The following is a 17,261-nucleotide window of genomic DNA, read 5'->3' on the forward strand; positions in this document are numbered from 1 at the left end:
AATAATGAGACCTTATAGTTTTTAACGCAGCATGTTCCTCTCTTCTAACAACCAGACAGCGCTATGGACAACCAGCAACTGGCCTGTTATGGAAAAGGACCCTACATTGAGGTGCACATGACAAGTCCACCGAAGCCTCCAGTCATATGTGACCTTCTCCTGACTTACACACCTGCAATCCAATGTAGAACAAGGTATGGATCATGTAATATGTGACAATACATACAAGCTCATCAGAGAGGAGAACTTTGTGTAGACCAGAAAGTGCAGAAAGGAAGAAGCAAAGGAACCTTGGAAACCAGGTCATCGGGGATTCGTGTTTTCCCGACGTGTTACCCAAATATTTCCGATTTGCGCCCATTTTCCCTGAATTGCCCTGGGTTTTTGGCGCACGCAATCGGATTGTGGCGCATCGGCGCCGGCGTGCACGCGGCGGAAATCGGGGGGGCGTGGCCGAATGAAAACCCGACAGATTCAGAAAAACCGCCGCATTAAAAACAAAAAAGTGACGCTGGACTCGTGCTTACCTGCACCAGGAATAGGATTGTGAACTCAGGCGTGCCTCGGCGGACTTCAGCGCAGCAGCGACACCTGGTGGACGTCGGAGGAACTACCTTAGTGAATCGCCGGAACACCCGAATCCACCGCAGAGAACGAGCCGCTGGATCGTGAATGGACCGGATAAGTAAATCTGCCCCATTGTGTTAAGTCTAAAGAGTAAAGAAAACTGAGGTTAGATGTTGGCATCAAATAGATCCTTGACTTCTATAAAGACCAGATATCCGACTAAAGGTTAGTATCATAGCAGAAAAGAAGCGGGAATGGTTTCCTCGTGGACCTAAAATATCAACCTCCATAATGGAAGAAAGGTCCAAAGGTGTGGAAAATATTCAGTTGATGTGTATAACTCACTTTAAAAAAAAATGATTACTATCTATGACCTTAGGTGTCTTCTGACAAAGTGCTCAATAGGTTATGGTTAGACATAGCCTCCACCACCACCACAAGAGGCTTACATGGGAAACATGTGTGGTCTACATTATTTAGGACAATCATTGGTAATGACAAGTTAGAAATCCAAAAGATCCATGACTTCAGTGAAGAGTAGATAGAGTCATGTTAGAGGAAGTCCTGAGAAGGTCACAACATGACCACAATGAGATAATGTGTCACGTACAGTAGGGGATGGATCTTGTCTGTGCTATTTTTGATGCATGGTTGGACAACTAGTCAGGAGATGTTGGCATCAAATAGAGAACTTTGAAAAAAGAAAGAGTCTTGGCACCACATCCTCAACGAGGGCAGACAGTGTATGAGGGCAGCTAGATACTAGAAGCAGAGAGATTGGCTTGGATGTTGCCTATTCAGAGATGTCGTGGTGTCACAGTCCTATTGTAGGCCTTATCCACACCCGTCAGGGCCAGCAGGGTGACATAGTAATAGGGTTCCCCATGGGCATTGTTAGTGTAGGAGACAGGTCCCAGCTGATGGTGAGTGGTTAGCATCACTCAGATAGCATGAAGGAGTCCAGTTGACTAGCTGGAATGAAGTATTAGAGATGAGTACCTAAGCCCTGGACCATGGTCTGCTTGGCTGGTTCACTCCGAGGAGCCAGGTCAGCTCAGCCGCATGTGCAGCACAATTTAGGACAGTCTCTAGAATCAATTCAAATCAGAATGAAATAACAAAGACCCTGTCATAAGACAATGACTGAGATTCCCCCGAATGAATCATAATTTTTTAAGGCTCTAGGTACCAGGTTACTATCCCAAGAACAACCTGCATTACCTCAGGGTAAGATACATTAATAGTAACAAACACACACTCTGGCAGCTGAACGGAATACCTATATGCATAGTGCAGACAGATGTAGCCATTTCTAGCACTAGGTGATGCTATTGTTACACAATACTACACAACGGGGGTCATTTACTAAGGGTCCGATTCGCGTTTTCCCGACGTGTTACCCGAATATTTCCGGTTTGCGCCGATTTTCCCTGCATTGCCCCGGGATTTTGCCGCACGCGATCAGATTGTGGTGCATCGGCCTTGGCATGCACGCAACGGAAATCGGGGGCGTGGCCGAATGAAAACCCGACGGATTCGGAAAAAACGCTGCATAAAAAAAAAAAGTGTCGCGGAGCTTGCACTTACCTTCACTAGGAATAGGCCGGTGAACTTGAGTGCATTCCGGGGAACTTCAGCGCAGCAGCGCCACCTGGTGGACATCGGAGGAACTGCCTTAATGAATCCCGGCCGGACCCGAATCCACTGCAGAGAACGCGCCGCTGGATCGCGAATGGACCGGGTAAGTAAATCTGCCCCAATGTGGCCTGGATAAAGACATTTCGAAGTAATTTGCACCTAGAAAAGCTGGTTGTGCTACTAAGACAGCTGGATCCCTGAGATACAGAGCCCCATAAGGTGATCAGTCCTACCGAGTCCACTCCAGCGAGAATATTGGCCTCCAGGATATTGATCTGCCTGATGTCCACCATGGTTAGGAGAATTTGACTTGGCAAAGTGTTTATAGGAACCTAAGGGTTAGTGATGTAGCAGATTAGGGACTTCTTAGTGATATCTTAGAGATGAAACCTTAATCCCATTCAATGTTTCTGGCAGACCAGTGAGAGAACATGAAGATCCTTATGAGTTGCAGGTCCTCTTAGATGGAAAACCAGTCCGACAAACAACGGTGATCACGTATAAGGTACGACAGAGGATTCCAGGCTATGGATCAATATCATGATATCTCTAGGAGGATAAAGTATGTGAATTTGCTTGTTTTTAGCACAATGATTGATAAGTGTAACTATCCATGTCTGAGTCATAAGCAATTTCGACAACAATTTTTCATTGGTAAAAAATACCCCTTTGTCATCCGGGTTTGGTTTTCAGGCTTTTGTATCAATTATCAGAGTATTAACAAGAGCAAAGTTTTGAAGTCTCGTTACATAGTCAGAGTCGGGGACATAGCGGTAGGTCAGGGCAGGCAGCACAGGATCAGAGTCAATAATGGAACCGGGGTCACAACAGGAACTCACAGAGGAAACACAGGACATCAGGGAAAAGCTTTCTCAATGGCTATAAGGCACAAAGATCCAGAGGGGTGTGCAGGAAAAGGCTAGTTTATGAGGAATCCCGGGAATAGCCAGCACCAATCAATGGTGCGCTGGCCCATTAAATCTTTGGGAGCCGGTATGCGCACGCCTTAAAAGGCAAGTACGCATGCGCCTGACCGCAGGACCGGGAACAGGAGTGTGAACAGGTGAGTTGGAGCCACAGGGCACAAGGGCACGGAAAGGGGCATGGATGACCCGTGACCCTTGACAGGGGGCAGTATTATAGTAGTTATATTCCTGTACATAGGAGCAGTATTATAGTAGTTATATTCTTGTACATAGGGGGCAGTATTATAGTAGTTATATTCTTGTACATAGGGGGCAGTATTATAGTAGTTATATTCTTGTACATAGGGGCAGTATTATAGTAGTTATATTCTTGTACATAGGGGGCAGTATTATAGTAGTTATATTCTTGTACATAGGGGGCAGTATTATAGTAGTTATATTCTTGTACATAGGGGGCAGTATTATAGTAGTTATATTCCTGTACATAGGGGCAGTATTATAGTAGTTATATTCCTGTACATAGGGGGCAGTATTATAGTAGTTATATTCTTGTACATAGGAGGCAGTATTATAGTAGTTATATTCTTGTACATAGGGGGCAGTATTATAGTAGTTATATTCTTGTACATAGGGGGCAGTATTATAGTAGTTATATTCCTGTACATAGGGGGCAGTATTATAGTAGTTATATTCCTGTACATAGGGGGCGGTATTATAGTAGTTATATTCTTGTACATAGGGGGCAGTATTATAGTAGTTATATTCCTGTACATAGGGGGCAGTATTATAGTAGTTATATTCTTGTACATAGGGGGCAGTATTATAGTAGTTATATTATTGTACATAGGGGGCAGTATTATAGTAGTTATATTCTTGTACATAGGGGGCAGTATTATAGTAGTTATATTCCTGTACATAGGGGGCAGTATTATAGTAGTTATATTCCTGTACATAGGGGGCAGTATTATAGTAGTTATATTCTTGTACATAGGGGCAGTATTATAGTAGTTATATTCTTGTACATAGGGGGCAGTATTATAGTAGTTATATTCTTGTACACAGGGGGCAGTATTATTGTAGTTATATTCCTGTACATAGGGGGCAGTATTATAGCAGTTATATTCCTGTACATAGAGGGCAGTATTATAGTAGTTATATTCCTGTACATAGGAGGCAGTATTATAGTAGTTATATTCTTGTACATAGGAGGCAGTATCATAGTAGTTATATTCTTGTACACAGGGGGCAGTATTATAGTAGTTATATTCCTGTACATAGGGGGCAGTATTATAGTAGTTATATTCTTGTACACAGGGGGCAGTATTATAGTAGTTATATTCCTGTACATAGGGGGCAGTATTATAGTAGTTATATTCCTGTACATAGGGGGTAGTATTATAGTAGTTATATCCTTGTACATAGGGGGTAGTATTATAGTAGTTATATTCTTGTACATAGGGGGCAGTATTATAGTAGTTATATTCTTGTACATAGGGGCAGTATTATAGTAGTTATATTCCTGTACATAGGGGGCAGTATTATAGTAGTTATATTCTTGTACATAGGGGGCATTATTATAGTAGTTATATTCCTGTACATAGGGGGTAGTATTATAGTAGTTATATTCCTGTACATAGGGGGCAGTATTATAGTAGTTATATTCTTGTACATAGGGGGCAGTATTATAGTAGTTATATTCTTGTACATAGGGGCAGTATTATAGTAGTTATATTCCTGTACATAGGGGGCAGTATTATAGTAGTTATATTCCTGTACATAGGAGGCAGTATTATAGTAGTTATATTCTTGTACATAGGGGGCATTATTATAGTAGTTATATTCCTGTACATAGGGGGCAGTATTATAGTAGTTATATTCCTGTACATAGGGGGCAGTATTATAGTACGGTAGTTATATTTTTGTACAGTAGAGCAGTATTTTAGTTAGAACCATACGTGTATAGTATTTTACATTTGACATTTTAATGTATTATGGACACAAACAGCGAGTGGAGTTGCCCTTTAAGGGCTCACCTCAGTAGCCGCAGTTCCCCATGTGTTACTATTACAATAATGGAGGAACTCTCAGAAGAAGTGCGTCTCGAGTAATTAAAGTCCTTGAGTCTCTCCTAGTGTTAGCAGATTGCCATCCATCCGCTATACGGCGGGGCTTGTAGCAGCAGCGACGCTTCCAGCCTAAACAACATTAGAGTCACTTTTGTTTAATGTGAAAAGTATTTGCATGCCATAAAGATCTTCTCAGAGCTCTGATTAAATATCGCCAGGGAATAAAGTTAATGAGTCACATTCCAGACTAGAAAGAGCACAATGTGCGGCTTTGTCTCGGCGCGCGGCTCCTGCCAGCAGTTTGCACTTTGCTGTAGGCAGTGACAAGTTTAAACAGCTCACAGAAAAGTTTACCTGTCAGCTGGTGGTCACCGTTATCTCCCCGGTGCCCCCCCTCCTCCCGGATCCACTGACCTCCCCTCCTGCAGGATTAGCAGCAATCTGCAGGATTTCGGGGACGTCTCTCGCTTTCCCGAGTTGAAAAACTCTGCGGATGAAACGGTTTATGTCACAGAAAAAAAATAAAAATTTACCGAAAAAGACGTCACTTTAGAAGCAACTTGAAAAACTTGTACAAAAATAAAAAAATTTTCACATTGTAAAGTTTCTTTACATTTCCGGATGAATCTTTGGTGTAACCTGCGGCTGTAGAGAAGCTCCCGAGCAGTGATGGATAATACAGGGGCTTACAGAGAGATCCTGGGGGGGTCTCTGTTAGGTAAAGGGTCATAGGTAATCTGTCAGCAGGGTTGGACCTTGTTGGGTATTGTCCATGGACAGATGTTAAATCAGACTTTTGTGTGTGTTGTTAGTAGCAGCAGGACTGTGAAATACAGATTTGTCTTCCAAAATTGTAGCTTCTCCAAGTGCATTGGGGATGTGTCCTCACACTGCTGTGCTCTGTGCTCTCTGCAACCAGTGTTAGGAATTGTCACAGGAGAGACATGTAGCAGACTTTTGTGTATGTTGTTAGTAGCAGCAGACCTGTGATATACAGATTTGTATTCCAAAATTGTAGCTTCTTCAAGTGCACTGGGGGCATATCCTCACACCGCTTTGCTCTCTGCTCTATGCAGCCAGTTATGTTGTTATGTTTTCTTCCTTGGACAGATGTGTAAATATATCTTTATGTATGTTGTTATTAGCAGCAGGATTGTGAAATATGGATTTTTTTCCAGCACTGTAGCTTCTCCGAGTGCATTGGGGATGTATCCAGCACTGCTGTGCTCTGTGCTCTCTGCTACCAGTGTTAGGAGAGACATGTAATCCTACCTATTTGTATGTGTATATATCAGGACTGTGAAATATGGATTTATATTCCCGTTCTGTAGTTTCATCAAGTGCACTAGGGGTGTGTCCCCACACTGCAATGCTCGGTGCTCTCTGCAGCACATGTTAGGTATAGTTCCCAGGAGAGGTGTGTAGCCATACATTTGTATATGTTATTAGTAGCAGCAGGATTGTAGATTTATTTCCAGCACTGTTGCTTCTCCAAGTGCACTACGGTGCTCTGTGCTCTTTGTGGCCAGTATTGTTCCATACCTTTGTATATGTTGTTAGTAGCAGCAGGAGTGTGAAATATAAATTTATATTACTGGTTTGTAGCATCTCAGTGTTTCCTCACACTACTGTGCTCTGAGCCCTCTGCATTAACCTGCTCCCCAGCTGTTCACATTTGCTGTGTGTTGAGGTTGTAGCATGCTTGTGGTTCAATAAAACTACTGTCCAACTTAGCATAGGGGTAGGATAGTGCAGGAGTTCAGAGAAATTAGAGCGCAGCAGTGTGAGGACACGCTTTCAATGCATTAGGAGAGATTATATATATATATATAAATCCATATTTCACAGTCCTGCTGCTACTGATACACCGAGGTCTGATTATACATCTCGCCAGGGTAAATACCTGACTCTATCTTCAGTCTACATGGTCACACCTGGTTGTTACACCTGATGGTTAAAGGACATCTACCACCAGGATGAAGGTTTGTAAACCAAGCACGCTGACATACTGGTGTGTGTCCCCTCTGGTAGGATCTGCTCTTTTCTTACCTTTTTATCCGCTGGTTTTCGGAAAAAAAAAACATGCTTTAAAAATTATGCAAATTAGCCCCTTAGGCTCAACGTAGAGCCCCTTAGGCTCATTTGCATCATTTTTGAAGTCTTTTTTCCTAAGAAACACACCAGTATGTCAGTGTGCTTGGTTTACAATCCTTCATCTTAGTGGTAGATGGCCTTTAAATAATAGAAGGATAATCCTGGTGGAGTCATGTAGGAGCACATTGAGCTGAGGTACCTCAGGCTGTGCTGCATTTACAATCCGTTAACATTGTGTTTACATTGCACTTATGTAAACACAATGTAAATTAAAAACAAATGTACAAGTGGTGCAAAAGGACAAATAAATTGACTTACTCTGCATTTTGTCCTGATTCCTCTGTTGCAGATGCTGGGAGCTACAGCTTATCTATGCAGGGGGTCGCCACTAGGAATTTCGGGGCCCCTGACTGACAAATTTTGTGGCCCCTCCTTCCCTTGGCACATTAGTTCCCCATCTTATGTTTGCGATGTGTCGTAGTGTTAGTAGATGCTTATGATCTCCGGTCCTGGGCTGTAATAAGATTGTGGCCTCCCCAATGGTCTGGAGGTTTTTGTAAATGATCTGACGTTCGGTGCGTAAACTTTCTAATTACTTTACTATTTTTCTCCTTTGATAACGTAGTACTCAGCGGCCGAGACTCCGGAGATCCATGATATCAGCCCGTCATCTGGAGTCCCTGGTAAGTTTTACCACATTATCATCCCCCACCTATTTATAGCGGTATATATATCCACAGTTGTTTTTTTCCTCCTAGGGGGCGCTATTGAGCTATCTGGCAGGATCATGACCAGCATCTACGAGGACTACGACTTTCATGCTGAGTTTATTGAAGGGTATGTGCTGTGTTATAGGGAGAGGTAACCTGAATGGGGACCGTCAACCGAGAAATTAACAAAATGCCATATTTATATATATAATATATATATTGTTGTTTTGCTACAGTCCTATAAAGATGACTTCTGACCAGGACGGATGGATCTCAGTTTGCACTCTGGTGGACAAGATCTCTGGGAGCATGTAAGTTAATCACTGGACTCATCGAGTCATCACTAGACCTGCAGACAGGAGACCCGCCATGTGCTATGTGCTATATTTGGCACATATTGATAGACATAATACACACTATTCCATAATCCACCATATTGGGTTATCCTTAGCCCAATATTATAGGCCAAAAGTTTAATGTTTTGTAAGCCACTCCCTTTTTCTCTGAGCCACTCCCCTTCCATTAAGCCCCTCCTTTTCTTTATGTCTATAAGTCCCTCCCTTTATCCAGAGACTTTTTAGAAGAAGGTTAACAGTCGCTTGATGAACTGACTTTGGTGGGACCAACTTACCATCTAGGTAGGATCCCTCTGTCCTGACAGGAGATGTTTGGAGAAACTTGATTTTTTTTAAAGGATTGGACTTGTTGCATTTGGATCGGAAGCAAATCATTGCCAGAGGTGTGTGTGTGTATTAGGGCGAAGGTAGAACTGCTTGAATAGCTGACAGCTACCTCAAGTGTATAGTCACATTTACTGTAGACTAATCCAATACAGAAATGAAGGTCTTCACCTCAAGCTCTGACACAACTAAGGAGAACCTGTCACCAGGTTTTACCCCACTAGACTATTAGCCTGAGGTGTAACTAGGAGAGGCAGGGCCCTTTTATCAGACATGTAAATGGGGCCCACTAGTAGGGAGGCACCACCCTCGGGCGGCACCCCCTGCTAGATGACAGGGGCGGCATTTTAGGGCCTGGCAAGGAGACCGCCCACTCCCCCCCCTGGGCCAGTTTCATCTAGTTTTCGCCACGATTCGCACTCATATATACGTTTATACACTTACACAGATCTGTTCCAGGAGCTGCTGAGCGCATGCGGGGAAGTACACGGCAGGAATTAGAGATGAGAGATCCCTAGTCCTGTCATTCTGCGGTCTCATCTGTCTCCCCCGAAATTTCTCATCTGCGCTGCCGATTCATGCGGTGTACTGTGGAACATGTGCACTGTTATAAACATATTGTAGTGCACATCATCCATTCTTCAATGTATCACATTAGATGTCGGGCCCCTGACATTGTGGACCCCATAGCAACTGCTATGGCTGCTAACCCTGTAGCTACACCCCTGCTACTAGCCCTCTCATGTAGGGTTTAAAATGCCCTTTCTAGAATTCCCTCTATTATAGCAAATTACACCAGTTTACCCCAAAGTCAGCCAAATATGACTATTCTCACCTCATTTTTCAACAAGATGAGTCCAGTTGAGTGACTGAAGGAGGGGGGTTCATTTCAGAAACCTATATCTTCAGTTCTATATTGTCTAAAATCATGGTTTTATGTTATATTGCGGATACAGGTCTCATCTTTCAGACATGATGGTTCAGTGAGCTACAGAACCAGAGACCCAGGCAGCTAAAGAGATAGTTGAAATAGCTGTAGATAAAGATCCAGTCCCCACATACAGTATTTTGTAGCTCCCTGTTATGTCCAGTTCTATAACTCACAGAACCAACGCCTGATGTTATATGAAAGTTGAAACTCTTATCTTTAATATGACATCAAGAGAAGTGCAGGTTTCTAGGTGCTACAGAACCACAAATAGGGGCATCAGAAATGCCCCCCCCCCCCAACAATTACTGAACTTGACGAATCTCATGTGAAAATGAAGTGAGATGAGTCATATTTGTCCGACTTTGGGGACATTTTATACCCTGCCTGAGGGGGTTAGAAGTTTAGTGGGGTAAAACCTGGTGACATGTTTCCTCTAAGCTCCAAATCACCTGCCTAGATATTTTATCTTCTTGTTGTCACCACTAGGGGGAGCTGAGAATCTCAATGTATACTTATTTACACAAAGTATGTACTCCACATACTGATTATATCTGCCATGGTCTCTCTTCATAGATACCCCATACATGTAAAGGATGACATTGGAAGACTCTGTTGCAAGGCAGAGGGCAGTTACATTGGTAAGTGGGTGCGAGTAAGTGCGATTGTCACACATTTTAATACGAATTCTCTCAAATAAGCTCAGTTCAAATCTGTAATACCAGGCACAGTCTGTAAATAAGAGTGGCACTGTTTTCACCTTGAATAATGGGGATTTCTCTCCATACAGGTTCACAGAACATTACACTGTCTGTATTCAACAAAGGAAAGTATGTCCATCTGTTCATTTGTCTGTTATTAAAGGAAACCTACCTTTATGAATTATGAAGCAAACATACCTTGAGAATGCTGCAGCTACACTAATGCAGGGTCATATCTTGGTTAATCCCTGAGTTGATTGATTTTGCTGAAAAAACAATTATAACATTCAGGACCTTGGGAAAGCTGGGTCAGGCTGGCTGCCTAGATCAACACATTAGGCACTGAGCTTGTAATTACAAATGGAGGTTAGACAAGCATGACTAATCAACCTGAGCTGGATCACTCATACACAGCAGCTAAGGGATGGTGCAGCAATTGATTATTCTGCCTTCAGGCACAACCCAGGGATTACATCATCCTCTCCTGCAGTGAATAACTAATGTGCTAGAAGAAGCACTGAAACAGCCATAGAAGTGACAGAGCTTCATTATCATAATGTTATATCTGTTTTATCAGCAAAACCACTCAGCACAGGGATTAACCAAGATATGATCCTGCATCAGTGTAGCTACAGCATCATCCAGGTATGTTTGCTTCATAATGCATCAAATCAAATGGTAGTATATGAGAATGAGCTGCAATACCAGCCACAGCCACATCCATAAGTGGCGCTTTTTTTTTCCTGAATTCCCACCATAAGACATGGCTCTGATGGTCTGCGCTTCATCTTCAACAATATAATGAAATGCAATGTATGATGAGGATATATTATAAAAATGGAAGAATAATTGTTTTTCGGGATGCAGTGAAGATCACATGACATAGTCAGTTTTTTATCACTTGGATAGGTCTATAGTGAGCAAAGACGCCTGGAGCATCAGCGCCAAGCAAGAACTATTCCTCTATCAAACATTTCCAGGTATAATGACCAGAGCATAGACCCCTGTATCATGCCATGGAGGGCTTCTTCTCTGGTGGAGATGTAACCATCTACAGTCACTTTCTGTTACTTCCGGTAGAGGTCCGCTCCATATATCCAAATGTAGGAGGTATAGGCGGAGGAACGGACATCACCATCCGAGGAGACTTTTTTATGGATCCTGTTACTGTCACCATTTCAGGTAGGTGTGGTGGAGCAAAGATCATCACTAGAAGGGGGAGACAGTGTAACAGCCTGTGAAGCTAAAGTGCTGAGGGGCTCTGTTAACACCTCAGAGCACTTATAGCTCATTAGCATAATGATTGTCTTCATTTAAAATACAGGAAACCCTTGTAAGATAAGATCAGTTTCACCACAAGTCATAATCTGTACAACTGCCCCTCCTGGACCTCGCCTGAGCCCCATCTATCCAGGTATGTATCCCGTATACAACACTATACATTTAAAATCCTCTAATTACTGAAATTGTTGTGGGCCATACATAGCAAAGACAAGGAATCCTCCTCCAGTTGGAGGATAATATGGGGAGGGGGTTATGTCCGAACCATAAATTAGTAGCAGACACCAATATATGTATAGGGGCGCTGAGGAAGATGAAGCACCTAGAATCGTGTTCCTATGGTGGCTCAAAGACCCCCTATTTCACATAAGTCGACAGAATTTAAAACAGTAGGCGGGTCTGACTACAGAGTTTTGAGTCTTGTATACAAAAACTAGACTCCGCCCACTTTAAGGGCAAGTCCACATGGTGTAAAAATTTTCTGATGCATATACAACTTAACCTGCAGTCTAATCTAACGACTAATATGAGGTATGGGGACAATTTAACGAGGTCTTTCTCCAGATCAGAGAGCAATAAAACAAAACTGCAGCATAGAGCATGGAGGAATTTCAGACTTTGACATTTCGAGTACTTGCCTTTATCATTGCTGGTTTTCTGTTGTGTTCATGAGGATATTCTCTCTCTCTCCCTGCAGGTAACAGGGGATTACTCTATGAGATGTGGGTTGGATCACAAGCTACAACCCAGGAACGCTCTGTGGTCCTCAGTGCTAGCTCCCCGCCCGATATCTCTCTGGCTCCTGGACAGTCTTTTAGGTATAAAAAATGCTAAGCAAATGGTAAAATTTCTAAATTTAGATGGTCCCATTTGTTTTCAGGCAACTGGACTTGTGCTGAGAACTTCATACTGATCAGTGATCGCTCTATTCTTGATCACTGTTACTTACCAACAGTGCCACTACAGGAGAAAAGTAGCATTACAGGCCACGGTGAAAGAAACAGGCGAAATGTAGCGATTTAATGGATGGATCCCCCAGAAAAGATTTGCCACTGATCCTATAGACCAGTGGTTCTCAACCTGTGGGTCGCGACCCCGGTGGGGGTTGAACGACCATAACACAGGGGTCACCTAAAGCCATCGGAGCCGCGATTTTATTGCATTTTTTGGCACGAATACAATATTCTTGTACATGGTTTGGGGTCACCGCAACATGAGGAACCGTATTGCGGGGTCACAGCATTAGAAAGGTTGAGAACCACTGCTATAGACCCATATTAGGTGGATCTGGATCAGAGGACTTCTCTCTGTGAGATCCATTTGCTCTTATAATTGCCAACGCATCGAAGAAGGACCCCGGGAGGAATGTGAATTTAGAAGTTGTAAAGTCACTATACAGTAGTGGATTATAATAAAGACATATAATATTTGTGTGGTATCTGGGAGATCATGCCTTCAAGGGGGGGCCTTGACTACATAAACCCCCCACCAAATTTTATACTGAGAAGGGCCTTCACCCATTAAATCCACATATGCATGTTCTTATTCTAAACACGCATGTACACAAGAGCCATTTCAGGACCTTTGAAGGTCCTCCTAAGGTCCTGAAATCGCAGTCAGAAGGGACACATCCTCCATTCCCCACCAAGTTTGATTCTAGGACCTTATGTAGGAAGTGACTTCCGTATTTGTAGGGGCTATAGTATTCTTACAGCCCAGAGCCCATGGTGGTCTAATCCACCCCTGCCACTGTCATCCACAGCGACCTCTACATAATTGGGACTACTCCTTGTATCATAAGGGCCACTCCCTCCTCCTCATCAACCGGATTGGTCTACCATTATCAAGACCACCCCCGTTAGTCAATAGGACCACCTACTTTGTTCACAACCGATTCGGTCTGAAACTATGTTGCACCCATTGTCCTGGAAATTGTTATATTACCCCCTGTTCTATTCCTCTAAAAGGCAGATTTTTAGGATTTATTTTGCACACTTTTTCATTTCCCTCACCAATCTCCCTTCCTAAAGGATGAAACGATTTGATTGGTGCCTAAACATTTTAGGTTTGTGCCGAATTTACAAACCAAGGAATAGATTTGCTTATCTCTACTTGGTGAAACAACCCATAGATACTCCAAATCTTCCCATAATCCCGGAGTTAGGATATTTCCCCATCTATATGGGTCACGTATCAAGACTGTTTTTTTTTAAGCCACACTTGATGCCCCCCCCCTATAACTGGTACAACGCACATCTAATGTATGATGTGGCACAAGCCTTGGCCTTGGTTGGCCCTATGCCCCTCTACTACAGTCGAGGGCAGGTGTAAATTTTAGTCATCATTATGTCACTATTTAGATGGAGGCAACGGTGTGCAAGCCTTGAGGCGAGTTGAGCCTTTTGCTTCGGGCAGCACCACCTGCTGTAACGTAGGGGGCAGCATCAGGGGTGCAATCAACTGCTATAAAGCAGGTTCTGATACTTAAAAATAGTGTCTCATCAGACCCATTGTAAATACGGGTGTAAGACAGTGCATGGAGAACTGACCTACTAAAAAAAACGGATATGAGACGCCATTTTATAGCTTGCCTCAGATTTGCCCCTGGTTGGAGGTCCCAACTTTTCTCAGCTCATGGCATGGCTCTCTTTTTGAAAGTGGAGAGGGAATTTTAAAAAAAAACAAACCCTCCATTTGCACAAAAAATTGCAAGACAGTGCAAAGACACCACACGCTACAATAAAATACCGCACTGGTGTATAACTTGTTAGAAAATGTTTCCCAATGGATGTCTACTATTCTGTGCTCATGTATTATAATGTATACACAGAGCAAGGCTAAGCGGATTCTTTGTATCTCCCGAAACCAACAACTTCACCTTCTGGATACAATCCGACAACATTGCTCAGCTCTTCATAAGCCAATCACAAGACCCAGAAGATAAGGTAAGTTGCCAATAAGCCCCGGGCACAATGACAGTATAGCCGTAGTTACATTGTACATGCATGTGGGCCAAGTTCAGCCATGACATTGGAAAGGACAAAAAACATTTTTGGAGTTGTCCCCTATTACTGCTGTGACAAGCTCCTGAGCTCAGCTATTACACAGAATCACTGCTCTTACAGTATAGAAAGAACCAAGTCCTGAATTGAAGTAATGTCTTATGTGCACAGTAGCCAGCAGAATAGTGAGTGCAGCTCACTATAAAATAGTATACAATAGTGACATGTGCTGTGTTATGGACAATAGGTGGAGATTGCCTCAATACCACATGGCATCACCACATGGACTGACCACTGGGAACTGGACTGGGATGTAGAGTGGAAGCAAAAGTCTCCGAAAATAGAACTTATTGGAGGTAAAAAGTATTACATTGAAATGTTACAACATGGAGCAGGACCGGATGCCAGCATGAAGATTGGAGTACAGCTCCACAATACATGGTTGACTCCAGAGGTCGTGAATTCATACCAAAGAGAGAAGCATCAGATTGTGGCTCAGTCATCCTGGGTTCCTGATGTTCAGGTAAGAGTCCGAATGTTCAGGTCCCTTATATACACAATGGGGCTCATTTACTAAGGGCCCTGCGGACCGCACTTTAGTCGGACATCCCGACGATTTCAATTTTGCGCTGCTGCGACAGGGATTTAAAAGGGTTTTTTGGCACAAGCGATCGGATTTGGGCACAATCGCGCCGGCTTTCATGCGACAGAAATCGGACGATCCGACAGATTTGGACAAACCGCGGGATTTAACTTCAAAATTGTGTTGCAAGCCAAGCACTTACATGCACCGGGAAGAAGATGGTGAACTCCGGTGGACCTGAGCGGGGAAGCGACACATGCAGGATATCGGCCGCACAATCTAAGTGAATCGCGGCACAGGGCATTCCAAATGGACAATGCACTTTCGGGATAAGTAAATGTGCCCCAATAACTACGATAATACAATCGAGTAGATTAAATCTGCCACCTCTGACTTTGCTTTGTTCTATAGAATTTGACTTTCCGTGGCTTAGGAGAGGTCCAGTTCTGTTGGGGAAACACATCGGGTAAAGCCATATATACAAACAGCACCACTGAGCAGGTGAGTGCATCCATCCATCTTTCCATTCCATCTTGTCCTGAGAACTTCCATCCTCACCTTCCGTTCTTTGTCTGGTAGATACATGCCGCCATAGAGGACATGTTGTCAGTGCACTGTGACTCCGACCTCTCCCCTGAGGATATATTCCTGCACAATGGCTTCGAAGAAGGTGAGTCATGAAAGGGTTGGATGTAACCTACCGGCCCCATGATCAACCGGCCCATCGGGAATATTCCCGGTGGGATTTGTGCCCAGTTTTGTAACTAGATCTTTGCTTACTTTCAAGGAAGATGAACATTCCATATGCAATATTAAAGAGGAACCTACATGTGAAAGTATAGTGTTCCCAATGAGCTAGTTACATGTGATAATAGACAAATCATGTATCTATTCACTAACAGCAAGAAGAGATCATGAAGAAGAAGATAAAACACAAACTATACAAGAAGAAATGAAAATAGATTGTATATGTATCAGTGTAATAAAGCTGTAAAGTTGGATGTACAATAACAAGATCAGGAATATTTTCATTGTGGATTCCGCATAGAGAATTCTGGTTATTGTCATATTGGTTGTCTCTCAAATGTATTAGGATCTAATAAAATAAAAATGTAATATCATGCCAAAGAAAACCCCACCTAGGAGGCTTATACTTACTAAATATAATGTTATTTTGCTGTACTTTAGGGATGAATATGACTAACACACAAGGAGAGCGCTCCTCATGGGCGGAGCCTTATTGTGGGAGGCACAGTGTCTTCATGCCTAAGTATATAATGAAAAGTTATCAAGCTATGCAAGGCAGTTTTGATTTAAACATTTACCACTATGTAAGTATACACCTATCTACTCAGGGGTGGGGTTTAACTTGGGGGTGGGGACAACTTTTACTACCCTTCTGGTGCATTGCCTAATCTGTACAAAAAAGTATAATTTTGTATAATGCAGTGACCTTTACAATAATAAATTAGTGGTCTGGCTTACTTAAAGGAAATCTGTTGTCAGGAATCTACTTACTGAGCAGATCTAGACTGTAGATTCCCCAAATATGCCTAATCCCAAAACAGCTTTTACTACTACTAATACGCCCAGGGCATAGAGTAGCCTCTTTAGAGCCAACACCCCCTCGCTATGGCCTCGGGAGGCACTGCACCTGTGCAGGCTGTGACATATCTCTGCAAAGGCTTAACCACGGGAGCTTACAGAGGCTATGCCACACCCTAAAGTAGCCTCTTGAGCTAATTTGCATATACATGAAATAAATGAAGTTAAAACAGATAGGCTATGTATACAAAAATAGTAAAAATCTATATAGGGATAAGGCATATTTGCGGAATCTACCATCTGAATCTACTAATCCAGTAGAGTTTCCTTAAATGACGACTCTAGGAGTGCACTAGTGTTATACTTAGTCAGTTCCTCAGGGGAGGAGCTTTTCTTTTAATGTGAATGGAGATGATGTCATGATTTAACTCTAGAGCAAAATAACTAGTCCTGACTAGATAGAGGGTTTCTGACATCTGGCAGTGATCTAACTGGGTTATTCTTAACAATCTTAAAGGGGTGTTCCGGGAATATGAACTT

At 42.8% G+C, this 17,261-nt stretch overlaps 1 protein-coding gene across 1 annotated transcript in view; it reads left to right on the forward strand.

The window, feature by feature from the left end:
* The window catches only part of PKHD1 (PKHD1 ciliary IPT domain containing fibrocystin/polyductin), a 358,183-nt gene that overhangs the window by 5,646 nt on the left and 335,276 nt on the right, over window positions 1-17,261 (forward strand). Inside the window, exons 4-19 of the mRNA XM_072143767.1 lie at window positions 56-194; window positions 2,623-2,710; window positions 7,917-7,974; window positions 8,050-8,128; window positions 8,238-8,312; window positions 10,186-10,250; window positions 10,400-10,439; window positions 11,220-11,290; window positions 11,391-11,492; window positions 11,635-11,724; window positions 12,289-12,409; window positions 14,422-14,536; window positions 14,841-15,116; window positions 15,588-15,677; window positions 15,756-15,846; window positions 16,365-16,507. Of these exons, the coding sequence (XP_071999868.1) occupies window positions 56-194; window positions 2,623-2,710; window positions 7,917-7,974; window positions 8,050-8,128; window positions 8,238-8,312; window positions 10,186-10,250; window positions 10,400-10,439; window positions 11,220-11,290; window positions 11,391-11,492; window positions 11,635-11,724; window positions 12,289-12,409; window positions 14,422-14,536; window positions 14,841-15,116; window positions 15,588-15,677; window positions 15,756-15,846; window positions 16,365-16,507 (1,643 nt within the window). The remainder of the gene's footprint in view (window positions 1-55; window positions 195-2,622; window positions 2,711-7,916; window positions 7,975-8,049; window positions 8,129-8,237; window positions 8,313-10,185; window positions 10,251-10,399; window positions 10,440-11,219; window positions 11,291-11,390; window positions 11,493-11,634; window positions 11,725-12,288; window positions 12,410-14,421; window positions 14,537-14,840; window positions 15,117-15,587; window positions 15,678-15,755; window positions 15,847-16,364; window positions 16,508-17,261) is intronic.

This window comes from Engystomops pustulosus, chromosome 3 (assembly GCF_040894005.1).
Source record: "Engystomops pustulosus chromosome 3, aEngPut4.maternal, whole genome shotgun sequence".
Lineage (NCBI taxonomy): Eukaryota > Metazoa > Chordata > Amphibia > Anura > Leptodactylidae > Engystomops > Engystomops pustulosus.